The 20,573-nt window shown below is 44.2% G+C and overlaps 1 protein-coding gene across 2 annotated transcripts; it reads left to right on the forward strand.

The window, feature by feature from the left end:
- Window positions 1–1,213: 1,213 nt before the first annotated feature.
- SULT2A1 (sulfotransferase family 2A member 1) lies at window positions 1,214–18,816 on the forward strand. Of its 2 annotated transcripts, XM_054994993.1 has the most exons (7): window positions 1,214–1,396; window positions 2,538–2,676; window positions 3,345–3,553; window positions 6,167–6,293; window positions 8,363–8,457; window positions 10,541–10,721; window positions 15,923–18,816. In XM_054994993.1, the coding sequence occupies exons 2-7, from the start codon at window positions 2,541–2,543 to the stop codon at window positions 16,054–16,056; spliced, it is 882 nt and encodes a 293-aa protein (XP_054850968.1). In that variant the 5' UTR covers window positions 1,214–1,396; window positions 2,538–2,540; the 3' UTR covers window positions 16,057–18,816. The 2 variants fall into 2 exon arrangements, with proteins under 2 accessions (XP_054850968.1, XP_054850969.1); XM_054994994.1 differs by lacking the exon at window positions 2,538–2,676.
- Window positions 18,817–20,573: the final 1,757 nt, after the last annotated feature.

Below are 20,573 nucleotides of genomic sequence, written 5' to 3' on the forward strand. Positions count from 1 at the left end.
TAGAAGAGTTCATTAGGGGGGACACATCAACTTGGGGAAGTCTTTTTGTAAGATGTAACAACCTCCTTCGTCTCCTTATGGAAAGCCATAAAGACTTGCACAGCCCAAGCTGAAAATACCCACTTTCTTAAAATACACAGTGGCCTGTAGGAGGAGAATCCGTTCTTAAGAATATGTCTTGGGTAATAACAGTCATTAAACAGTTTGGGAATTAAAAAATAAAGTAGGTGTTTGTAGCTTAGCTGTGAAACTTTGCCATTTAAAGGAGGGGATACTCACTTGATTAGTAGAGTAAGTAAATACACCCCTTTGGATTTGGTGCATATTTGAAAACAGAAACCTCTAACACACCTTCATAACCTCTCACTTTCCCCATCACGTGAAGAAGTGAGCTTGACTCATGACACAGTACAGTGGCAATGGGGAAATTACATAAGCTAGCCCCTGTGTGGAGAACATCGGGTTGCTAATCTCCAAATGGGGCCCAGACTACAGAGATCAGTTTCCTTGGAGAAAATGGTTCTTTTGGAGGTGGGACTCTATACCTCACTGAGGTCCTTGCCCCAAACCCTGCCCTCTGCTGCTCCACCCCCAAATCTCCAGGAATTTTCCAACTCATAGTTGGTAACCCTAACACCTTGGTCAGGGGAAAGTGGAAGGTTATAGTGGTATGGTAACGTGGGCATTCAAGCTTCCATGTGACAAGCTCAGAGCACCCACTGAGGAAATCTTAAAATGGAGCAAAAATTATTCATGGAAATCACAAATACTTGGCTTCTGAAGCCCCTGGCAGTGCCATCCTGTCAATAAATTATATTCCTACATTGTTAGTGGAGTCCATAGTGGCAGAATTGCACACAGCAAAAGCAAGAAAGGATTTATAAAAACCTATAAAAACTCACAAACCGAGAGTGGTAGTGAAGGAAAATCTATGTGACGGGGGTGGTTTGTACATTTTTACATCACAGGCAGGGGGTAGGTGGGTGGCAGGAAAAGAAAAACAAGCTTTGGCCATAGAGGGAAAGGCAAAACAATATACACACACATACCACAAACCTTGTTCTTAACTGAGAGTCACAACATCTGATTCATATTATTTCCACCCACACACACTTCTTGTCAAAAGCCAGGCCCAGGGAAGGCTCAATGGACTTTGTGTTGGGCCTTCTGTTAATGATTTGCTTTTTGGTTCCTGTATTTGTTACTGCTTTTGTGAAGATGGAGAGACCCTCAGTTTCTGGTCTCCAGGAGAGACAAGGGAGAGAGAGAACTTCCAGCTGGTGAGTGGGGCACTCCCCTCACATACAGGAGCACCTTTCTCCACCTACCCTGCAGTTAACCCCCTCTGATCTCTGCTGCTCTCTGCACATTCCAGGGAGAGACATTTTTTCGACAGGTGAGTACGCATCTTGAGAGAGGGAGAGAGAGAATGATGTCAGATGTCCATGAAGGTCACTGTGGTCTCCATTACATGGCAAGCACTGGGGCTCGTTCACATAGGGCCAATCAGAAAACCTGCTGGGCAAGAGCCCCACCTGGCCCCATCCACTTTCTAAAAACACTTGATGGGCACCAGGAAAGGTGCCTGGGGGCACCATGGGGGGACTCCTGCCCTATGCAATTAAGGGATTGGGTTCATGTAGGCCCCAATGCATACTCCCCACAATCTATCAGGCATTACCTGATAGGAACCAGACCTCACTTGCCATAGTTTCTCGTGCTCCATCACAGAATGCCTGAAACAATCTAGTACATTTTCCTTCATGGCTACTCCTTGTAAGTGTATTTCCCATCACATGATTTGCTCTCATAAACAGTAATTGAGCTGTGAAGTAACTCCGCTTCCGTACAGGTGAACCAAAGGCATAGGCGGAACCAGGTCCAGGATTAAGGCAACCTGTCGCTAAGCAGAAGCAGATTTCCTAGATGCTCTCACACTATCGAGCAACTCCATTCCAAAACCTTTTATGCAGACAGGGAAGAGCACCTGATTTTCCCTTGCTGAATAGTGAAAGGAAGCTTCAATGGCTGACATCCCACCAGTTCTGTGTTTAGCCAGAGGACCAGAAACAGATGCATATGGCTGATTCACACATTACAAAGCCTTCAATCAGACATGTGTTGGGAATTCCCAGGCACAGGGGCCCAAATTGGGTCAGGGCAATGGTACATAGATAGATGGGGGGTCTTCAGACTCTCCCACCCATGCCATTTGCCTGAGCTGAAACAGTCTGAGGCCGATAGCTGCTCCCTGGGTGGTTTCACATTAGGAATCAGTGCAGGGGGAGGCTCAAGTAACCTCTTACTGCGTGCCACAGTCTCAATCTGAATTGGGTCCCCACATACCTGGGAATTAAGTTCCCAGCATGAAACTCCTAGACCACATCTATTGACAGTTCAGGAGGGAGATATGAGGGTTTTGTAACCTGTGAATTTTCTACTAAGCTACCACTTCAAGACTACTGTGTGCCTTCAAGTATGATAACAATTTCAACAGTTGCTTTTTCCTAGTGCTGGGCATCTGCTTTACTTTACAGGAGATGACTGTCCAGTATGTCCAATATAAGGGGATAAAGTTTCCCCCGGGATATAACTCTGTGGAGAGTCTTTCCTTTGCTGAGAACAAATTTGAAGTGCAAGATGATGATATCTTCAACGTCACTTATCCTAAATCCGGTAGGATTTGGAGAGCTACTGGCAGAGCTACAGTCTCCAAAACTCCTTAAACTGTCAGGCATTCTGCATTTGTGCGGAAATGCATATAAAATTTGGATCTTCCCTTAATATCTTAAACTGCTCTACAAGCTTGTCGAACTAGACACAATATTGTAAGAACCCTCTTCAGTTGCTCTCTTGATGATTCCTCATGCTCTTTCCTACAATGTTGATACAATTTTCAGATAACTAACTTGGAATTGAAACAAATTAGGGGAACTTTTTTTCAGCCGTAATTACCAATTTTATTGCAAAAATGTGTGTTATTGTGTATCTTTATAATTTGATTTTTTCTTCATCATTTCCATCAGTAGATCCTAGTTTGTGTTTGTGTGTGCGTGTGCGTGTGCGTGTGCGTGAGAGAGAGAGAGAGAGAGAGAGAGAGAGAGAAGAAGAAGAAGAAGAAGAAGAAGAAGAAGAAGAAGAAGAAGAAGAAGAAGAAGAAGAAGAGAAGAAGTTCACCGTCCTTTTATTTGTTTTTTTAAGGTTTCTCTCAAATTCCCAAATTTCAGAATTGGAATTTGGAAATACTCCAAATTTTTAAAAAGTCAGATTTGAGATACTGCTTGGTTTTGATTGTTTTATAACATTTCACTTCAATGTGAAGATTTCTCACTTCTTCCCTCAAGGAACAGTGTGGATGACTGAGATTCTCAGCCTGATCCTCAGTGGAGGAGACCCTGCCTGGAATCAAAGTGTTCTCAACTCTCTCCGCGCTCCTTGGTTCAGCACTCAGCTCGGCCTGGAGACAGCACATGATAGCCCATCTCCACGCCTGCTCACCTGCCATCTCCCCATCCAGATCTTCCCCAAAGCTTTCTTCACCTCCAAGGCCAAGGTGGGTGTTGGCTGAGATGGGTCTGAAGTCTGAGTCTTGTCATGGAGGCTGCTTGCTTGCGCACCAAGAGGTGGAAATTCAACTTACAGAAAAACTAGACATTACGGCAGCCATGAGTCTGACCCATGGCAGCCAATGCCATTTTAGAGGGGTAAAATGGTTATTCAAAAATGCTATGAGGGCTTGGGGCTTGCAGCACAGTGGGACCAGGTGATCTTATCCCCCCTTCCCTTGCACCTTTTCAAGTGCTAAAGCAGCCCCCCACCCACCCAACAGTTGTTTAAGATCTTGAAAATGGTGCAGAGGATAACAAGATCATCTGGTCCAGCTGCAGCCTTGTGACATTTCTTCTTCTAAAAGGGCATTGGCAGCCAAGAGGTTAATGGCCACCATAATGTCTAGTTTGGCTCTGGGCTGGATCCAGCCAGCCTTTTCACGCAATATCATCTGATTCTTCTCCTTACTACAGTCTCCGTCCAACATAGCTTTTGTCAATACAGATCTTGAGATCCCCAACATAGCATTTTGGGGTGGTCAATAGGGCCCTTCCTGTCTTCTTCAGCAGCAAAAAACTGTATGGATCCAACCATCTATTTCTGAAAACGGAGCATAATGGCTGACCAGGTGATCTTATGCAAATTTATCCAGAGGGAAGTTTCACTTTGTTCAATAAGGTTTACTCCAGATTAAGTTTGAATAGGATTGCAAACTTCATTTAGTCCAGTGATGTAGTCAGGAAAGGGAAAAAAAACCTCTTTTGTACGTATTACTAGTCTCAGTTACCCTCCCTTTCAGCACTTGACCTTCCCATTTTTGGCTATATCTCTTTCTTTACAACAATAGACAACTGAACTCAAAATATTATATAATGACAGTTATGGTTTTAAAGTTGGAGAGAAAATTGATCTATTACATTTTTATTCTGCTCTTCCTCCAAAGAGCTCAGGGTAGCATACATAATTGTCTCCTCCTCCATTATAAACTCACAAACTTCCTACAAGGTAGTTCAGGCCAAAGAACAGTTCACCGACTGAACCTCAAAGCTAATGTAGATTCAAACCCAGCACCAGTCCAATACTCTAACAACAACATACATGCTTTCTCTGGCTAACCATTTTTGGAAACTTGATGCTTCTTGTTCATGTTGCTAAGAACATAAGAGAAGCCATGTTGGATCAGGCCAATGGCCCATCCAGTCCAACACTTTGTGTCACACAGTGGCCAAAACCCCCCAGGTGTCCTCAGGAGGTCTGCCAGTGGGGAAGGGATGCTAGAAGCCCTCCCACTGATGCCCCCCCCCAGACACCAAGAATACAGAGCATCACTGCCCTAGATAGAGAGTTCCATCTATACCTTGTGGCTAATAGCCACTGATGGACCTCTGCTCCATATGTTTATCCAATCCCCTTTTGAAGCTGTCTATGCTTGAAGCTGCCACCACCTCCTGAGGCAGTGAATTCCATGTGTTAATCACTCTTTGAGTGAAGAAGTACTTCCTTTTATCTATTCTAACCTGACTGCTCAGCAATTTCATTGAGTGCCCACGAGTTCTTGTATTGTGAGAAAGGGTGAAAAATACTTCTTTACCTTCTCTATCCCAGGCATAATCTTGTAAACCTCTACCATGTCACCCCTCAGTTGTCGTTTCTCCAAGCTAAAGAGCCCCAAGAGCTTTAACCTTTCTTCAAAGGGGAAGTGTTCCATCCCTTTAATTATTCTAGTTGCCCTTTTCTGTACTTTTTTCAGTGCTATAATATCTTTTTTGAGGTGTGGTAACCAGAATTGTATACAGTATTCCAAATGAGGCCGTACCATTGATTTATACAGGGGCATTATGATACTAGCTGATTTGTTTTCAATTCCCTTCCTAATAATCCCAGCATAGCATTGGCCTTTTTTATTGCTGTCACACACTCTATCAACATTTTCAGTGAGTTATCTACCATGACTCCAAGATCTCTCTCTTGGTCAGTCTCCACCAGTTTGGACTCCTGCTACTGTCATTCTATCCCTAAACCTTACACCAGGTCTGTGCACCTAACCATACTATTTCACTAGTGATCTGAACTCCAGAACCTATTTTTCACTTCAAGTCCTCAGCTTTGGAACATGGACAGTTCCATATTTCACCGTATGCATGGCAGGTTGATTCCCTGCAGATCTTGGGTCTAGGGTTACCACTTTTTAAACTGGTCACTTAGTCTGTCCCTTTAATATCAGGTTGGCCTTCAAGTCATTATCAGGTGATGTTATTTCACTTCATACCATGAAAAGCTTCTAGTGCTCATCTCCACTAATTAAACCTCTGTTAAGGGGATATGACATGCCCCTCCCTCTGACCCAGATCTAGCTTGCAACCTTATTTGCTCCCCTAAAGACAATGGGTTGGATCTAACCAGCTTTTCTGCTAGAGATACAGTAGGGAGACATTTTCTTTGTCTGCTCAAAAAGGCTGTCCTGAGAATCATGAGGCCTACATGTACAAACACTGTGTAAGACTGGGGCTGTCTTATGGAAGGGAAGTAAGACTGAGAGGAAAAGCTGGCTAGATCCAATGCAGTGTTTCTCTTCTAATAACATCTCCTGATAGCTGAACTCCGTTTCCTTGTATAGGTGGTATATACCTCACGGGACCCACGGGATATTGTGGTCTCCTACTATTACTTCACCAAGATGTGCACCACTTATGAGGATCCCAAATCCTTCAACCAGTTCCTGGACAGTTTTCTGAGTGGAGATGGTAAGTTGGAGAACTTCTGGGTACCTCAGTCAGAAATCCAAAACGTTGATCCGGTTCGTTGCCATGAGATTCAATTAGCCTAGGGTCACACTTGCCTGTGAAACTGACATCTACGATTGGAACCCCAGATGTAAAATTTGGCTCTGTACAGATAAGGAATGCAAACTGGATCAGGGCCATTGTGCTAGGGAAGCAGGGTTTCATTCTTTCCCTTGGGTCATTCCTCAGTAAAAGATGCAACCACAGACTGCTTTAAGCCTAGAAGAAGGAGAAGGATGTTGGGGCAATTTCTAAAGAGGGAAATGGTTTGAAGAGGGGGAAAGAGTTAACCCCTCTTTCCTCACTGGCTGTGGCTTCCCGCATTGAAAGCCCCTCTAGCTGCTTTACATCAGCTGTCCTCAGTGTCAGTCAGCTGAGACCAATGCACAGAGGAAGGGTCTATCGAGCGCTTCAAGATGCGGAAGCAAAAAAAAATGGAACTCTTTACTCAGAGGCCCTTTGCCTGAGATTATCAGATGCCCACATCAAACAATGGTGGTGGACCTGCCCCAACTCTGTTTGTGAACTGCTGAAGGCTGAGTGCTTAACTAAAGGGAGGGACCTTTGGACTGGGAGTCTTTGAAGGCCAAACTTGGGACAGCTGTCACTAGACCTGCTGTTTGTTTTGTACTTTAAAGCAGTTTCAGGATGCTCTTGATCTGACCAGCAGAATGGCTTTGGAGTACCTTTTGGAGTGCCTACTTTTCTCCCTCCATGATGAAGCTTTCTGCAGCTTCAATGAGTATTTACTTAGTATTTAGATGGGGAAAAGGCAGGAGGAAAAACAGCTACATTCTCCCCACCCGCACACACTCACACTGCCCTGCTCAAGTTCAGAGCCTATACTGACTCGCCCTGGGGGAGCTGCTCTAAAATAAAAAAAACTTCAGGAGCTCCAAGCACACTAGCATGTCACCTCTCAACCTATTAAAAGGAGCATAAACTGGTCCTGTTAACCTATTTAAAGGAATCCATTATTGGGCCTTAGCAGAGTGATATCGATTTCAAAGAAAACGTGGTGGGTGATGGGAGCTTGTGTTCTGGCTGGTGTGAGTGCGAGAGAGAAAATAACACGCTTGCACTTGCTTATATTTAGAAATGAAATAAGAGTTCTTTATTATAGGAACTCCATACTCTGGTAGGAAAGGAGGATAGATCTTATCTACCTATCTAGTCTAAAGATGGACATGGATTGCAGGACAAGTTCTGCATCCATGGTGGAAGATGGAGAGAAGGGAGAGAAGTGTGACAAAGCCAGGAAGAGAAGGATGTCATGAGGAGGAAGTCCTGAGAATAGCAATCAACACATAAATAGATAGTCAGAGCAGTAAACAGTAAACAGACGGTGACCTTGGGCCAGTCACAGCTCTTCGGAGCTTTCTCAGCCTCACCCACCTCACAGGGTGATTGTCATGAGGATAATAATAACACACTTTGTAAACTGCTCTGAGTGGACATTAAGTTGCCCTGAAGGGCAGTATATAAATCACATGTTGTTATTCTTGTTATTATTATTATTATATATGCCCTGACCTCGCTATCTTTCTAACTCTTTGGTTTGTCCCCTTCTGAAACTGAGGAAAGGGCCAGCATCAAGTCCTCCTCTTCTTACACAACCTATGTCTAGTTCCATTCCTTGTGGCTAGAAAGAGGGATGATGTCTCCATCTGAAGCATGGATGTTCAGGTAGTTAAGTGACTGTGGGTGATGATCAGCAACGGGGTGTTCAGTACCCAGGACAACTGTCTTCTATGTCTAACAGTGCCTCCCCCCCCCCCGACCCCATAATATGCGAAAAGTGCTAGGTTCAAACTCTTTAAAGAGTCCTGTCTTTCTGAAATATGTAGAAAGGAGAACTTTTCCCTAAGCAGCTTTTTCTATCCAAGCACTGCAGGGACAAGAACGGCTGCACCTGGCAGAATATGCTCTTGTATATATCCTTGAAAGCAACTGCTTCAAGGTCGGGACCTGCATTCACTAAGAGAGATGGAATCAGTGGCTTATATTCCAATCTGTATCCCATTGTGCAGTGCCTCATGGATCCTGGTTCGACCACATCAAAGGCTGGATGGAGCTGGAAGGCAGAAGCAATATCTTCTTCATCAGCTATGAGGAGCTGAAGCAGGTGATCCCAGCTCCAGGTGCCCCCTTCCCCCCTCTTTCTCCAAATGGTGTAAACTTTTATCCATGCTGTAACATTCTTTAAGTATAACTTTCTGAGTCCAAGATGTAGTACAACATAAGATAAACTTTTATTAACCATTTACATAACTTAGAAAGCATTATTAGAGAGAGAGCAAGTAACTTGCTACCCCAGCCAGATCTCTCTACTCCTATTTCACAAAGCTTGTTGGGATGCATAGAACCTGTTAAGCACCAACTGCTTAAAGTCATAGTGTCCTCACCTATCCCATTGGAAGAAGAAAAACATACCATAAAGTCACAACTGACTCATGGCAATCCCAGTCTCAGAGCATTTCTGGAAAGAGAGGGGCAGAGGTGGTTTGCCATTGCCTTGCTCCAGGTAGCAACCCCAGTCTTCCTTGGCGGACTTCCATCCAAGCACTAACCATGGCCCACCCTGTTTCGTTCCAAGCCCCAATGAGCTTGGACTAAGCCAGGCTCTCCAGGCTGCTGTCCCATTGAAAAGGGTAGGACAAAATGTGCAGATCTAGGTTTGAATGCAAAGATCTTTCAGTGGCAGGACAAAGTGGACCAGGTTTTCCAGCAGGTAGATCTTTGCCTAAGAGCCTGGAGAGCTGCTGCTGCTCAGGGTAAAGGAACCAGCAAAGGGCTGATATGGGTAAGATAAGAAAAAACAGACCAACGTCCCCGTATATCGAACCAATAACTAAAGTTCACAACTTATACCCCATTTATCTGCCTAAGAAATTAGGAGTCCATAATTATGTAACAAAAATAATACCAATAAGGGACTTGGCTCCTCACAATACACTGGAGCCTACACAATTATTGCTATTATAATTGCTAAATAAGTCCAGACCGGAGCTTTATAATACACTGTAACTCCTGGTCATGAATATGAAAAGAGTCCATGTGATGATGGTAATATGTTGCCAGAGATGTGAAGAATTTTCAACTGGAAAAATCCATATCTTACATGCGTCCAAAAATAAGTCCAGACCGGAGCTTTATAATACATATAGCACAGCTATATCATGTATGTGATTTTTTGCAGTTAATTCTCGTGATCAAGAAACTTACAAAACAGGAGGATACCCGGAATCCTGTTGGGAAAATTACTGGCTATTTGTTCATCCCGCTATTGTGGGGACCCCTTTCTTTGCTATTTTTGGACGCATATAAGATATGGATTTTTCCAGTTGAAAATTCTTCACGTCTCTGGCAACATATTATCATCATCACATGGACTCTTTTCATATTCATGACCAGGAGTTACAGTGTATTCTAAAGCTCCGGTCTGGACTTATTTAGCAATTATAATAGCAATAATTGTGTAGGCTCCAGTGTATTGTGAGGAGCCAAGTCACTTATTGGTATTATTTTTGTTACATAATTATGGATGCCTAATTTCTTAGGCAGATAAATGGGGTATAAGCTGCTCAGGGTAAGGCAGTACTGACCTTCATGAACCAATGGATCATCTCAGTAGAAAGCAGGCATCTTCATGCCTTCCAATAAATATTTTACCAAAGTGAAGAAGGGACTCTGAAAGGCCCCGCTAGATAATGAGGGAGTAGAGTTTTCCTGTTCCTATGCCAGATGGCCACATCTTGTCTTCCTTTTTCATTATTATCTGACTGGTGGGTGGAGGGCAGGGCAGTCAAGTGAGTCTTTGCTCAGAGAGACTTTACTCAAAGACACCGTCTTTGTATTTGGGGCCCTGGAGCTGAAAGTGTCTCTAGCTAATATTTTTAACATGATAGATTTATGGTAAATATTTTGGCTTGTTGACTAGTTTTGTAAAAATATCTGGGACAAGGCAACAGAAGATTATGGAAAGCATTTAGGAATGGAGATCCCCAAATATCTTCGTTAGAAGCAGGTACGTGGGTATTCTGCAACTCCGCACACAATCATGCTCTGCAGAATGTTGTTCCCTAATGCAAAATTCATCATCCTGAGAAACTCACGTTTCTAGTCCTGTGAAGACAAGACTTCAAAACACATGGATCGCAGTATCCTGAAGTCTAAACAGTGCTTCCTCCGGCTTTGCATCTTGTCAGAACCTGCGAGGTACCGTGGAACGCCTTTGCCATTTTCTGGGGAAAGAGCTGGACGATGCAGCCATCACCTCGGTGGTGGAGAACACCTCCTTCCAAGCCATGCGGAGGAATAAGATGTGCAACTCTACAATGCTGCCCAAGGAGCTCATGGACCAAGAGAAGGGGACTTTCCTCAGGAAAGGTTAGGCAAAACTTCTGAAGCTCTATTTGGGTGGATTTCCTGCAACCAAGAAGTGGAGGGAAGCAGTGGCACTGCCAACTCTAGGCTGGGAAATTCCAGGAGATTTGGTGGGCAGAGCCTTGGCAGGACAGAGCAAAGGCAGCTCAGCAGGGGTGTAATGTAAGTCCACCCTCCAAAGCTGCCATTTCCTCCATGGGAACTGATCTCTGGAAATCCGTTTTAATTCTGGGTGAACTCCAGGCCCCACCTGGAGGTTGGTAACCCTGGAGAGCAGGGATGGCTGCCTGATCACTGACAGAATGGAGAATGAGACCAGCATCACGATGTTGCACCATTGTAGTGCAACAGCTGTGCTTCTATAGCACCGATGAGGCAACACAATACACAAAATGAAAGAATTTGCTGGGATGCAAATAGGCCAGTAAAGCTACATTGTAAGACTTTGTACAAGCCAGAGGGGGTGGAGGTGGGGCAGGAGTGGGAGGTGGTAACGTAGCCAAATCTTTCCATGTCAAGAAAAGCAGGGCTGCTTCTCCAGAAAACATGACGAGTGCTGCTAAGTCCAGCAGCACCAACGACTTTATGTGAATAGCTAAGGAGGGGCTGTATTCCAGTGGTAGAGCACCCACTTAACTTACACAATGTCCCAGGTTCAATCCTTGGCATTTCTAGTTAAGGGATTCTCTGGAGCAGATGCTGGAGAAAGACCGTTCTGTGCCTGAGCTCCTGGAGATGGGCTTTCCGTTTGAGAAGAGAGAACTGCAATGATGTGACTCGCTAGAAGGCAGCTTTGCTTTTCCAAGTTTTGCACACTCATCAGCTGGTATTGGTGCAGTTCCATCAGTGCAACAGGGGAGGACTAGAGCGCCGCATGAATATTGGCCCAAGAGGCCCCAGATGCCTATGGCCAGACATATTGCGACATACAAAAACAACACACCACAGCAAATTCAGAAGTTGTATGCCTTGGCAAAGAGCGAGGCAAGTGTGCCGAGCTTCTGGCTTTCCTGTTTTGAGTTCAGAGGTATATTTGGTGTCTTCCATCTGCTTCAGATGTGATACTTAGTTCTGGGAGCTCAGGTCTGGAAAAGCGAATTTTCTTTAGGTGGTTGTTGGGGGTTTTCCGGGCTGTATTGCCGTGGTCTTGGCATTGTAGTTCCTGACGTTTCGCCAGCAGCTGTGGCTGGCATCTTCAGAGGTGTAGCACCAAAAGATAGAGATCTCTCAGTGTCACAGTGTGAAAAAGATGTAGGTCATTTGTATCTACTCAGGAGGGGTGGGGTTGAGCTGAGTCATTCTGTAAGAGTTTCCCAGGGTGTGGAATGCTAATGGCGGGAGGCTTCACTGAATCCTGAGGAGGTTCTTTTGCATATGGATTGGTGCTTGATGTGCTAATCTTCTCTGCAGGGCTATTGTCGGGTGTGGAGTGTTTTGTTGGCCTGGTGTTTTTCAGAACTGGAGTCCATGCTCTGTTCATTCTTAAGGTTTCTTCTTTCCTGTTGAAGTTTTGCTTATGCTTGTGAATTTCAATGGCTTCCCTGTGCAGTCTGACAAAGTAGTTGGAAGTGTTGTCCAGTATTTTGGTGTCCTGGAATAAGATACTGTGCCCTGTTTGAGTTAGGCTATGTTCAGCCACTGCTGATTTTTCAGGCTGTCCAAGTCTGCAGTGTCTTTCATGTTCTTTTATTCTTGTCTGGATGCTACGCTTTGTGGTCCCGATGTAAACTTGTCCACAGCTGCAGGGTATACGGTATACTCCTGCAGAGGTGAGGGGGTCTCTGCTGTCTTTTGCTGATCGTAGCATCTGTTGTATTTTTCGGGTGGGTCTGAATACTGCTTGAAGGTTATGCTTTTCCATAAGCTTTCCCATCTGATCAGTAATTCCTTTGATATATGGCAAAAACACTTTTCCTGTAGGTGACTGTTTTTCCTTGGTTGTTTGATTCATCCTGGGTTTGATTGCTCTTCGGATTTCATTTCTGGAGTAGCCATTTGCCTGAAGTGCGTGGTTTAGATGATTAATTTCCTCATTGAGAAAGCGCGGCTCACATATCCGTCTTGCACGATCCACTAATGTTTTCATTATGCCTCTTTTCTGTCGGGGGTGGTGATTGGAGTTTTTGTGTAAGTAACGATCAGTGTGAGTTGGTTTCCTGTAGACCTTGTGACCTAACTGAAAGTTTGCTTTGCGGATGACCAAGGTATCCAGGAATGAGAGTTTTCCCTCACTTTCTTTCTCCATTGTGAATTGTATGTTCAGGTGGATGTTGTTGAGATGATTCAAAAACTCCCTCAATTCTTCCTCCCCATGGCTCCAAATGATGAATGTATCATCCACAAACCGGAACCATACACTGGGTTTGTGGGGTGCTGATTCTAGAGCTGTTTTTTCAAAATGTTCCATGTAGAAGTTTGCTATAACTGGGCTGAGTGGGCTCCCCATGGCCACCCCATCCATCTGTTCATAGAATTCGTTGTCCCATTGGAAGTAACTGGTTGTCAGACAATGATGGAATAAGGCTGTTACATCCTCTGGGAAAATCTGATTAATCAGTGCAATAGTGTCTTTTACTGGAACCTTGGTAAACAGGGATACAACATCAAAACTGACAAGTATGTCTTGTGGATTGAGTTTCAGAGAACTGATTTTGTTGATGAAATCTGCTGAATCTTTGATGTAAGACGAGGTTTTCCCGATGTGGTCCTGCAGGAGATCTGCCAGATGTCTAGCTAATTCATATGTCGGTGAACCAATGGCACTCACAATGGGTCGGAGTGGGACTGAATCTTTATGTATTTTGGGGAGTCCATATAGTCTAGGTGGCTGTGCTTCAGTCTTGCATAGTTTTCTGTGCGTGTCGGGATGTAGTGAGGAATTCTTGATCAGCGCATTTGTTAGCCTGGTGATTTTGCAAGTGGGATCTCGTTTTAGTTTTTTGTAGGTGGAGGGGTCCAGGAGTTCCTTAATCTTCTTTTTGTATTCCTCCGTTTTCATGATCACTGTAGCATTGCCTTTATCAGCTGGTAGAATGATGATGTCTGGATCTGCATTGAGGGTCTTGATGGCATTTCTCTCCTTGCGTGTTAAATTGCTGGTGGGAAGCTTTGCCTTTCGTAGAATCCTGGCTGTCTCTCCTCTTATTTCCTCAGCTTCCTCTTCCGGTAGATGACGGATGGCAGCTTCTACATTTGCAATGATGTCTTCCACAGGAATTCTAGTGGGGGTGACCGCAAAGTTTACCAAAGTTTACCTGTTTACCAAGGTTCCAGTAAAAGACACTATTGCACTGATTAATCAGATTTTCCCAGAGGATGTAACAGCCTTATTCCATCATTGTCTGACAACCAGTTACTTCCAATGGGACAACGAATTCTATGAACAGATGGATGGGGTGGCCATGGGGAGCCCACTCAGCCCAGTTATAGCAAACTTCTACATGGAACATTTTGAAAAAACAGCTCTAGAATCAGCACCCCACAAACCCAGTGTATGGTTCCGGTTTGTGGATGATACATTCATCATTTGGAGCCATGGGGAGGAAGAATTGAGGGAGTTTTTGAATCATCTCAACAACATCCACCTGAACATACAATTCACAATGGAGAAAGAAAGTGAGGGAAAACTCTCATTCCTGGATACCTTGGTCATCCGCAAAGCAAACTTTCAGTTAGGTCACAAGGTCTACAGGAAACCAACTCACACTGATCGTTACTTACACAAAAACTCCAATCACCACCCCCGACAGAAAAGAGGCATAATGAAAACATTAGTGGATCGTGCAAGACGGATATGTGAGCCGCGCTTTCTCAATGAGGAAATTAATCATCTAAACCACGCACTTCAGGCAAATGGCTACTCCAGAAATGAAATCCGAAGAGCAATCAAACCCAGGATGAATCAAACAACCAAGGAAAAACAGTCACCTACAGGAAAAGTGTTTTTGCCATATATCAAAGGAATTACTGATCAGATGGGAAAGCTTATGGAAAAGCATAACCTTCAAGCAGTATTCAGACCCACCCGAAAAATACAACAGATGCTACGATCAGCAAAAGACAGCAGAGACCCCCTCACCTCTGCAGGAGTATACCGTATACCCTGCAGCTGTGGACAAGTTTACATCGGGACCACAAAGCGTAGCATCCAGACAAGAATAAAAGAACATGAAAGACACTGCAGACTTGGACAGCCTGAAAAATCAGCAGTGGCTGAACATAGCCTAACTCAAACAGGGCACAGTATCTTATTCCAGGACACCAAAATACTGGACAACACTTCCAACTACTTTGTCAGACTGCACAGGGAAGCCATTGAAATTCACAAGCATAAGCAAAACTTCAACAGGAAAGAAGAAACCTTAAGAATGAACAGAGCATGGACTCCAGTTCTGAAAAACACCAGGCCAACAAAACACTCCACACCCGACAATAGCCCTGCAGAGAAGATTAGCACATCAAGCACCAATCCATATGCAAAAGAACCTCCTCAGGATTCAGTGAAGCCTCCCGCCATTAGCATTCCACACCCTGGGAAACTCTTACAGAATGACTCAGCTCAACCCCACCCCTCCTGAGTAGATACAAATGACCTACATCTTTTTCACACTGTGACACTGAGAGATCTCTATCTTTTGGTGCTACACCTCTGAAGATGCCAGCCACAGCTGCTGGCGAAACGTCAGGAACTACAATGCCAAGACCACGGCAATACAGCCCGGAAAACCCCCAACAACCATCGTTCTCCGGCCGTGAAAGCCTTCGACAATACATCGAATTTTCTTTAGCCTGCTGAGAAGGTGACTTGCAGTGTGATTTGCTCCACTCTAGCAAGTTCAGCTAGAGAAGCAAACAAAAAATGTGGGGTGGGGAAATCTAACATACACCAAACCCACTTGGAGGCCCCAACAGTTTCCAAAACCCCACAGAGTTGTCAACTCTGTGACAGAAAGTATCTGATTTGGGTGGAGGAGCTGAAGAGGACAGGGTTTGGGGACAGAAGGGGAGGGCATCAGTAGGGATGTGATGCCATCGAATCGACCCGCCAAAGCACTCGTTTTTCTTCAGGGAAATGGATCTCTGTAGTCTGGAGATCAATTGTAATTCTGGAGAGAGCTCCAGGCACCACCTGGAGATTGGCAGCCCTGGGACCCAAGATCTCTAGGTTTGGTAAGCTGAATGTCTGCTTCTTCCTCATTTTGTAGGCATCTGTGGGGACTGGAAGAATCATTTTACTGTGGCACAGTCTGAGTACTTTGACAGGGTGTACCAGGAGAAGATGCAGGGACTGAATAGAATCTTTCCTTGGGAACAAACTGGACTGGTAAAAAGCTCTTAACTTCTGGACTGAAAAGTTCTGGGCCTCAAGCCTGTCTTGATGTTATATCTAAATTGGAAGGGGCTTGTTGAGGTCGCTCAAAGAAGAGGAGAAAGAACTCTGCAAATGCTCAGAGGCAATGTACCTTACTATTATCTCACTTGGTTAAGGTATGCTGTGACATGCAGATGAAAGGATAAGTGTAACACAACTCCAAAAATGTGATAAATGATTCCTCTTAGGGGAATAAAAATAAAAAGGGGGGGAAAGCTTTTAAACATGTGTTACTCTGACAGTCATAATATGGATCCTGCTTGAGGCTTGACATACATGACCGGACAACACTTGTGTATATAAGGAGCACAAACAGAGCAAAATGCTGCAGACCCCACCTATGCACATTTGTCACCGCTTATAGGTGAGGGTGGAGCCAGCACACTTGAGTGCTGGTGTGTGAAGGGTATTTTAGGGGGGAAAGTATTTCATACCTTCGGAGGGTTACCACAAGTCAGAAGCAACTTGACAGCACATAACAAACACGCACACCTTCTGAGAGGAATCTGGGGGATGATCTGAATAAAGAGGGGTGGAGAGGAATGGACGGACCATTGAGAGAGGAAAAAGTCATGCAGGGCCTAAGATCAGTGGGGGGCGGGGTGGGGTTGGCTGTTGTCCCAATGGACGAGCGAGGGAGCCCTAGAGGAAGGAGGAAAAGTGATAGGAAAGGGAAACTGTTGGAAATAACCGAGTCTGCAGTGCCTACCAAACTCCTGCACAAGGCTGAGGAACATGACAAGGTGCGGTGGGTCTGCAATGGGGCCTAGAGATCTCCCAGAATCACAACTGATCTCTAGATTACAGAGATCAGTTCTCCTGGAGAAACTGGCTGCTTTGGAGGTTGGACTTTATGGAATTATACTCTGCTGAGGTTTCTCCTCTCCCCAAATCCCAGTCCTCAAACTCCCCCCCCCCCCATTTCCAAGAAGTTCCCAACTTGGAGTTGGAAACTCTAGCTGTTATTGGCAGGAGAAAGGTGGGCAAATCGGGGGTGGGGTGGTGAATACTGGACCAGAGGGATTAATAGGGTAGAAGGAAGCTGAATTTCACATTTTCATCCAACTAGTAAGTTTTTTAAAAAAATACTAGATTAATCTTATTTGTTCTTTTGGCTGCATATCTGGAACTTGATCAAATGGAGACATTTGACTTTTCCTCACTTGATGGCTTTTGGTCTCACAAAAAACTCCATCTTGCCTGCCCTCCTTTCCTCTCAGACTTAGCTTGGTTGGAAAATATTTTTTAAAAGATTTTCCTGGAATATAAACCTTGACTGCAAGAAAAACCTTGAGGAGCAGAGCCCCTCCACAGATCGCGGCTGACACAATGCTGGTCTGTGTGCGTGTGTCTGTGCGTGGCCCAGCTTTTGATTTCTAGAGCAAGAGGGGCCAGCTCACCTGCAAGTCGCAACCTTGACCTGTTTGCTTATATCCCAGCTGGGATTACATAGTAGAGCAAAGGTATGTCTTGCTCACAACCAGGATGGTTAAAGACTTGTGAAATAGAAGAATTTATACTTTTTGAAGATAATTCCAGAGGGTTAGTTGTGCTATAGGACAATCCTAAGAATACTTTCCTGGGAGTCAGAATAGATCTAAGTGGGTGTCTGAGTCGATCTGTGTAGGATTGCTGTTTAGGATCTGTTTAGGATTGCTGCAGCAGAACCAAACCAAAATTTTATTCCAGCAAATACTTTCATGGACTGGGGTCCACTTCTTCCGATGCCATGTGTGCATCCTCACTTAGGCAGGCCTTTTATGTAGTTTATTCTATTTCCATATCTCCTCCATAAAAGCCTTGCCTAATGAGGAATAAGTTCTGTGCTTTCTTCCATCCCTCCATCAGGACAGCGGAAGAAGACCTTCTTCCAGAGGGAGATCTTGCTCCTTCCAGAGAAAGGAGGCTCCACGCTTAGCTGAGTTAGCATTCAGACCGGAATAGCTGGTCTATGTGGACCTAAACAGGGCTCTTAATTATTTAGTATTTATATAGAGCTTTCAGTCACTGTGTGGACATGATTTGGTAACAGACACAACAGCCCAGTAATGTAGACCAGAATTACTATCACTATATTGGAGATAGGGGACTGAGAAAGAACAGATTGACTGGTGTGTTCATGCCATCCTCCAATTAGGCTTGCTGGCTTCCAAGAGATCTTCTGCAGTGATGACTGATCTCCACATTACAGAGATTGGTTACCCCAGAGAAAATCACTGCTCTGGAGGGTGGATTCTACGGCATTATACACTACTGGGGGTGAGGTCCCTCCTCTCCTCAAACCCTGCCCTCCCCAGGCTCCAACCTCCAAATCTCCAGGAATTTCCCTACTTGGAGCTGACAACCCTACCTCCAATTGTTATGGTCCTGTGTATGCTTGCATTACGTTTGCACAGAATACTCATTTATTTTGAGGATGTTTATGCATTTTTAAAGTGTACTATGTACTTAAATGTAATATATATTTATGTTTATGTACTTTTAAACTATTTGCCTGTCTCATGGAACCTAACCAATGGTCATTGAAAATGGACCCTCTGTGCCCTCACATTCACTAAAAAAGCGTATACTACAGCACTAGAAAGACAAAAGCTTACTTCCCGCAATTCATTGGATTGAGGACCTTATAACCGTATCAACCTTTGAATGTATCTCATATCAACAACAATTGTGTACCAACTTATTTTTTACATATTTGGAGAACTTTTATAGAAGCCTATGTATAGATTTGCCACTATTTTTTTCTTTTTGCTTTGCATAAATAAATAAAAGTTTAAAAGTTCCTACCTATGCTCTATTAGCCAGAGGGAGTGTCTTTTGGGAACCTACTTCATTGCAGGCATGACTGGCAGGGACCCACACAATGACTTATGCCCCGCCCCCCCCCAGCTTTAGCTCTCTCCCCCAGGAACTTGCAGCCTTCTGCAGACAAATGAAAATGTCCTTGTTCTGCAAGATCTATGAGCAATGCTGAGTTTCTTATCCCTCTGTTTTAACTGTGTTGATTTTATGCTTTGCCAGTTCTTAATTTGTTAGGGAGCTAGGGTGGTAGAGTGGTTAGCATGCTGAACCAGCACCAGAGAGGTCCCAGTTCAAATCTCCATGAAGCTTACTGGATGATTGCAAGTCCTTCATTGTCAATTGACCTTGCAGCGTGGTGGTGCTTATGAAGAGGAGAATTCTATGTGCTTCTTGGAGGAAGGGGTGGCATTAAAATGTTGGTTCTTAATTATCCTGTTTTGCCAGTTTTAATTGTTCATTACGTTTGATAGGTTTAGTTTTATATTGATTTTATTGTATTTTAGGCTGCCTGATTTATTAGCCAGTATACCCGAAAAGGCAACAATATCCATGAGCCAAATAAATAGTAGAAGTCAGATTTGATCTCCTGGATCACTCACTTAAGCGTTTTGCACCTGTTGTTAGCTCTTACACTCTTAGTGATGTTAATTCATTTTGAGTACAGTCTCAGTAAGGGGGGGTAGTTTTTTGCTGGAGTAATTACTGTGGAGTACAAGGATCCAGTCCTGTGTGTGTATGGGTAAATTAAAGACTGATTCCTCAAAATCTATTCATTGCTGCTCATGTAGAGTTATGCACAACAGTGGCAACGGAGCATTCACAGGAGCGTATTCTGTGTTTTCCTTGGCGTCCCTTTGTACCCCTCCAAGTGCCACCAGTGGGCTTTTAAAATATATTATTAAGTATATCATTATAATGTTAAGACGCTGCAGCAGCTACAGCAAAAGTGTACCATTGGTGTGGGGCAAAGGGATACCAAGGTAACATGGCAGATGTGGGCAGGGAGGTTAAAAAATCCATACCTTCCTGCCCACTTGGTGGGCATACCCAACTGGATTATAGCCCTTTTCATAAGCTACAGTGAATGCATGTTCAATCAATGTATACTGTACACGTAATTTTTCAATAATTCTCATGATACATTCAATGCATGTACAGCTCAGCATGTGATACAATCCCATTTATCTTGGTCCCTGGCTTCAACTGCAAAGTGAACCCATGCTAGCTCTTCCTTCAAAATAGATATACATATGTACATGTGTGTTCGTTGTAACATGTGAACAGGACGTATGATCTTTCTAGAAAGACAGCAGCAAAGCAGTGGGAACCTTGGGTGGCAAATAATGGCACAATGGTGTTGTGCTGATGCTCTGGGGATGAACATGAATTCGCTCCAGTTTTGAAGGCGAGGTGGAACAAAACTTCCATGTGGAAGCAGCCAGTCCTCCTTTTTAATTGGCACCTGAAAGCAGAGCTTCATTTTTCAATCTGAGAGGCAAAGGGGTTCAGTTCTGTGGCGAAATCAGGCCCCTTAGGCTGTTTTGCATTGCACTCTCTTGGAGGTTTGTTTGCACAGGGCATCCCATAATAATTACTCATTGGACTGTGACAATCCAACGCAAGCACTGCCTGGAGGTTGGCAAGCCTTATGCCCTCGACTGGGCTTAAAGTCAGCCTGACCA

The sequence above is a fragment of the Eublepharis macularius genome, chromosome 12 (genome assembly GCF_028583425.1).
Source record: "Eublepharis macularius isolate TG4126 chromosome 12, MPM_Emac_v1.0, whole genome shotgun sequence".
NCBI classification, from domain to species: Eukaryota; Metazoa; Chordata; class Lepidosauria; order Squamata; family Eublepharidae; genus Eublepharis; species Eublepharis macularius.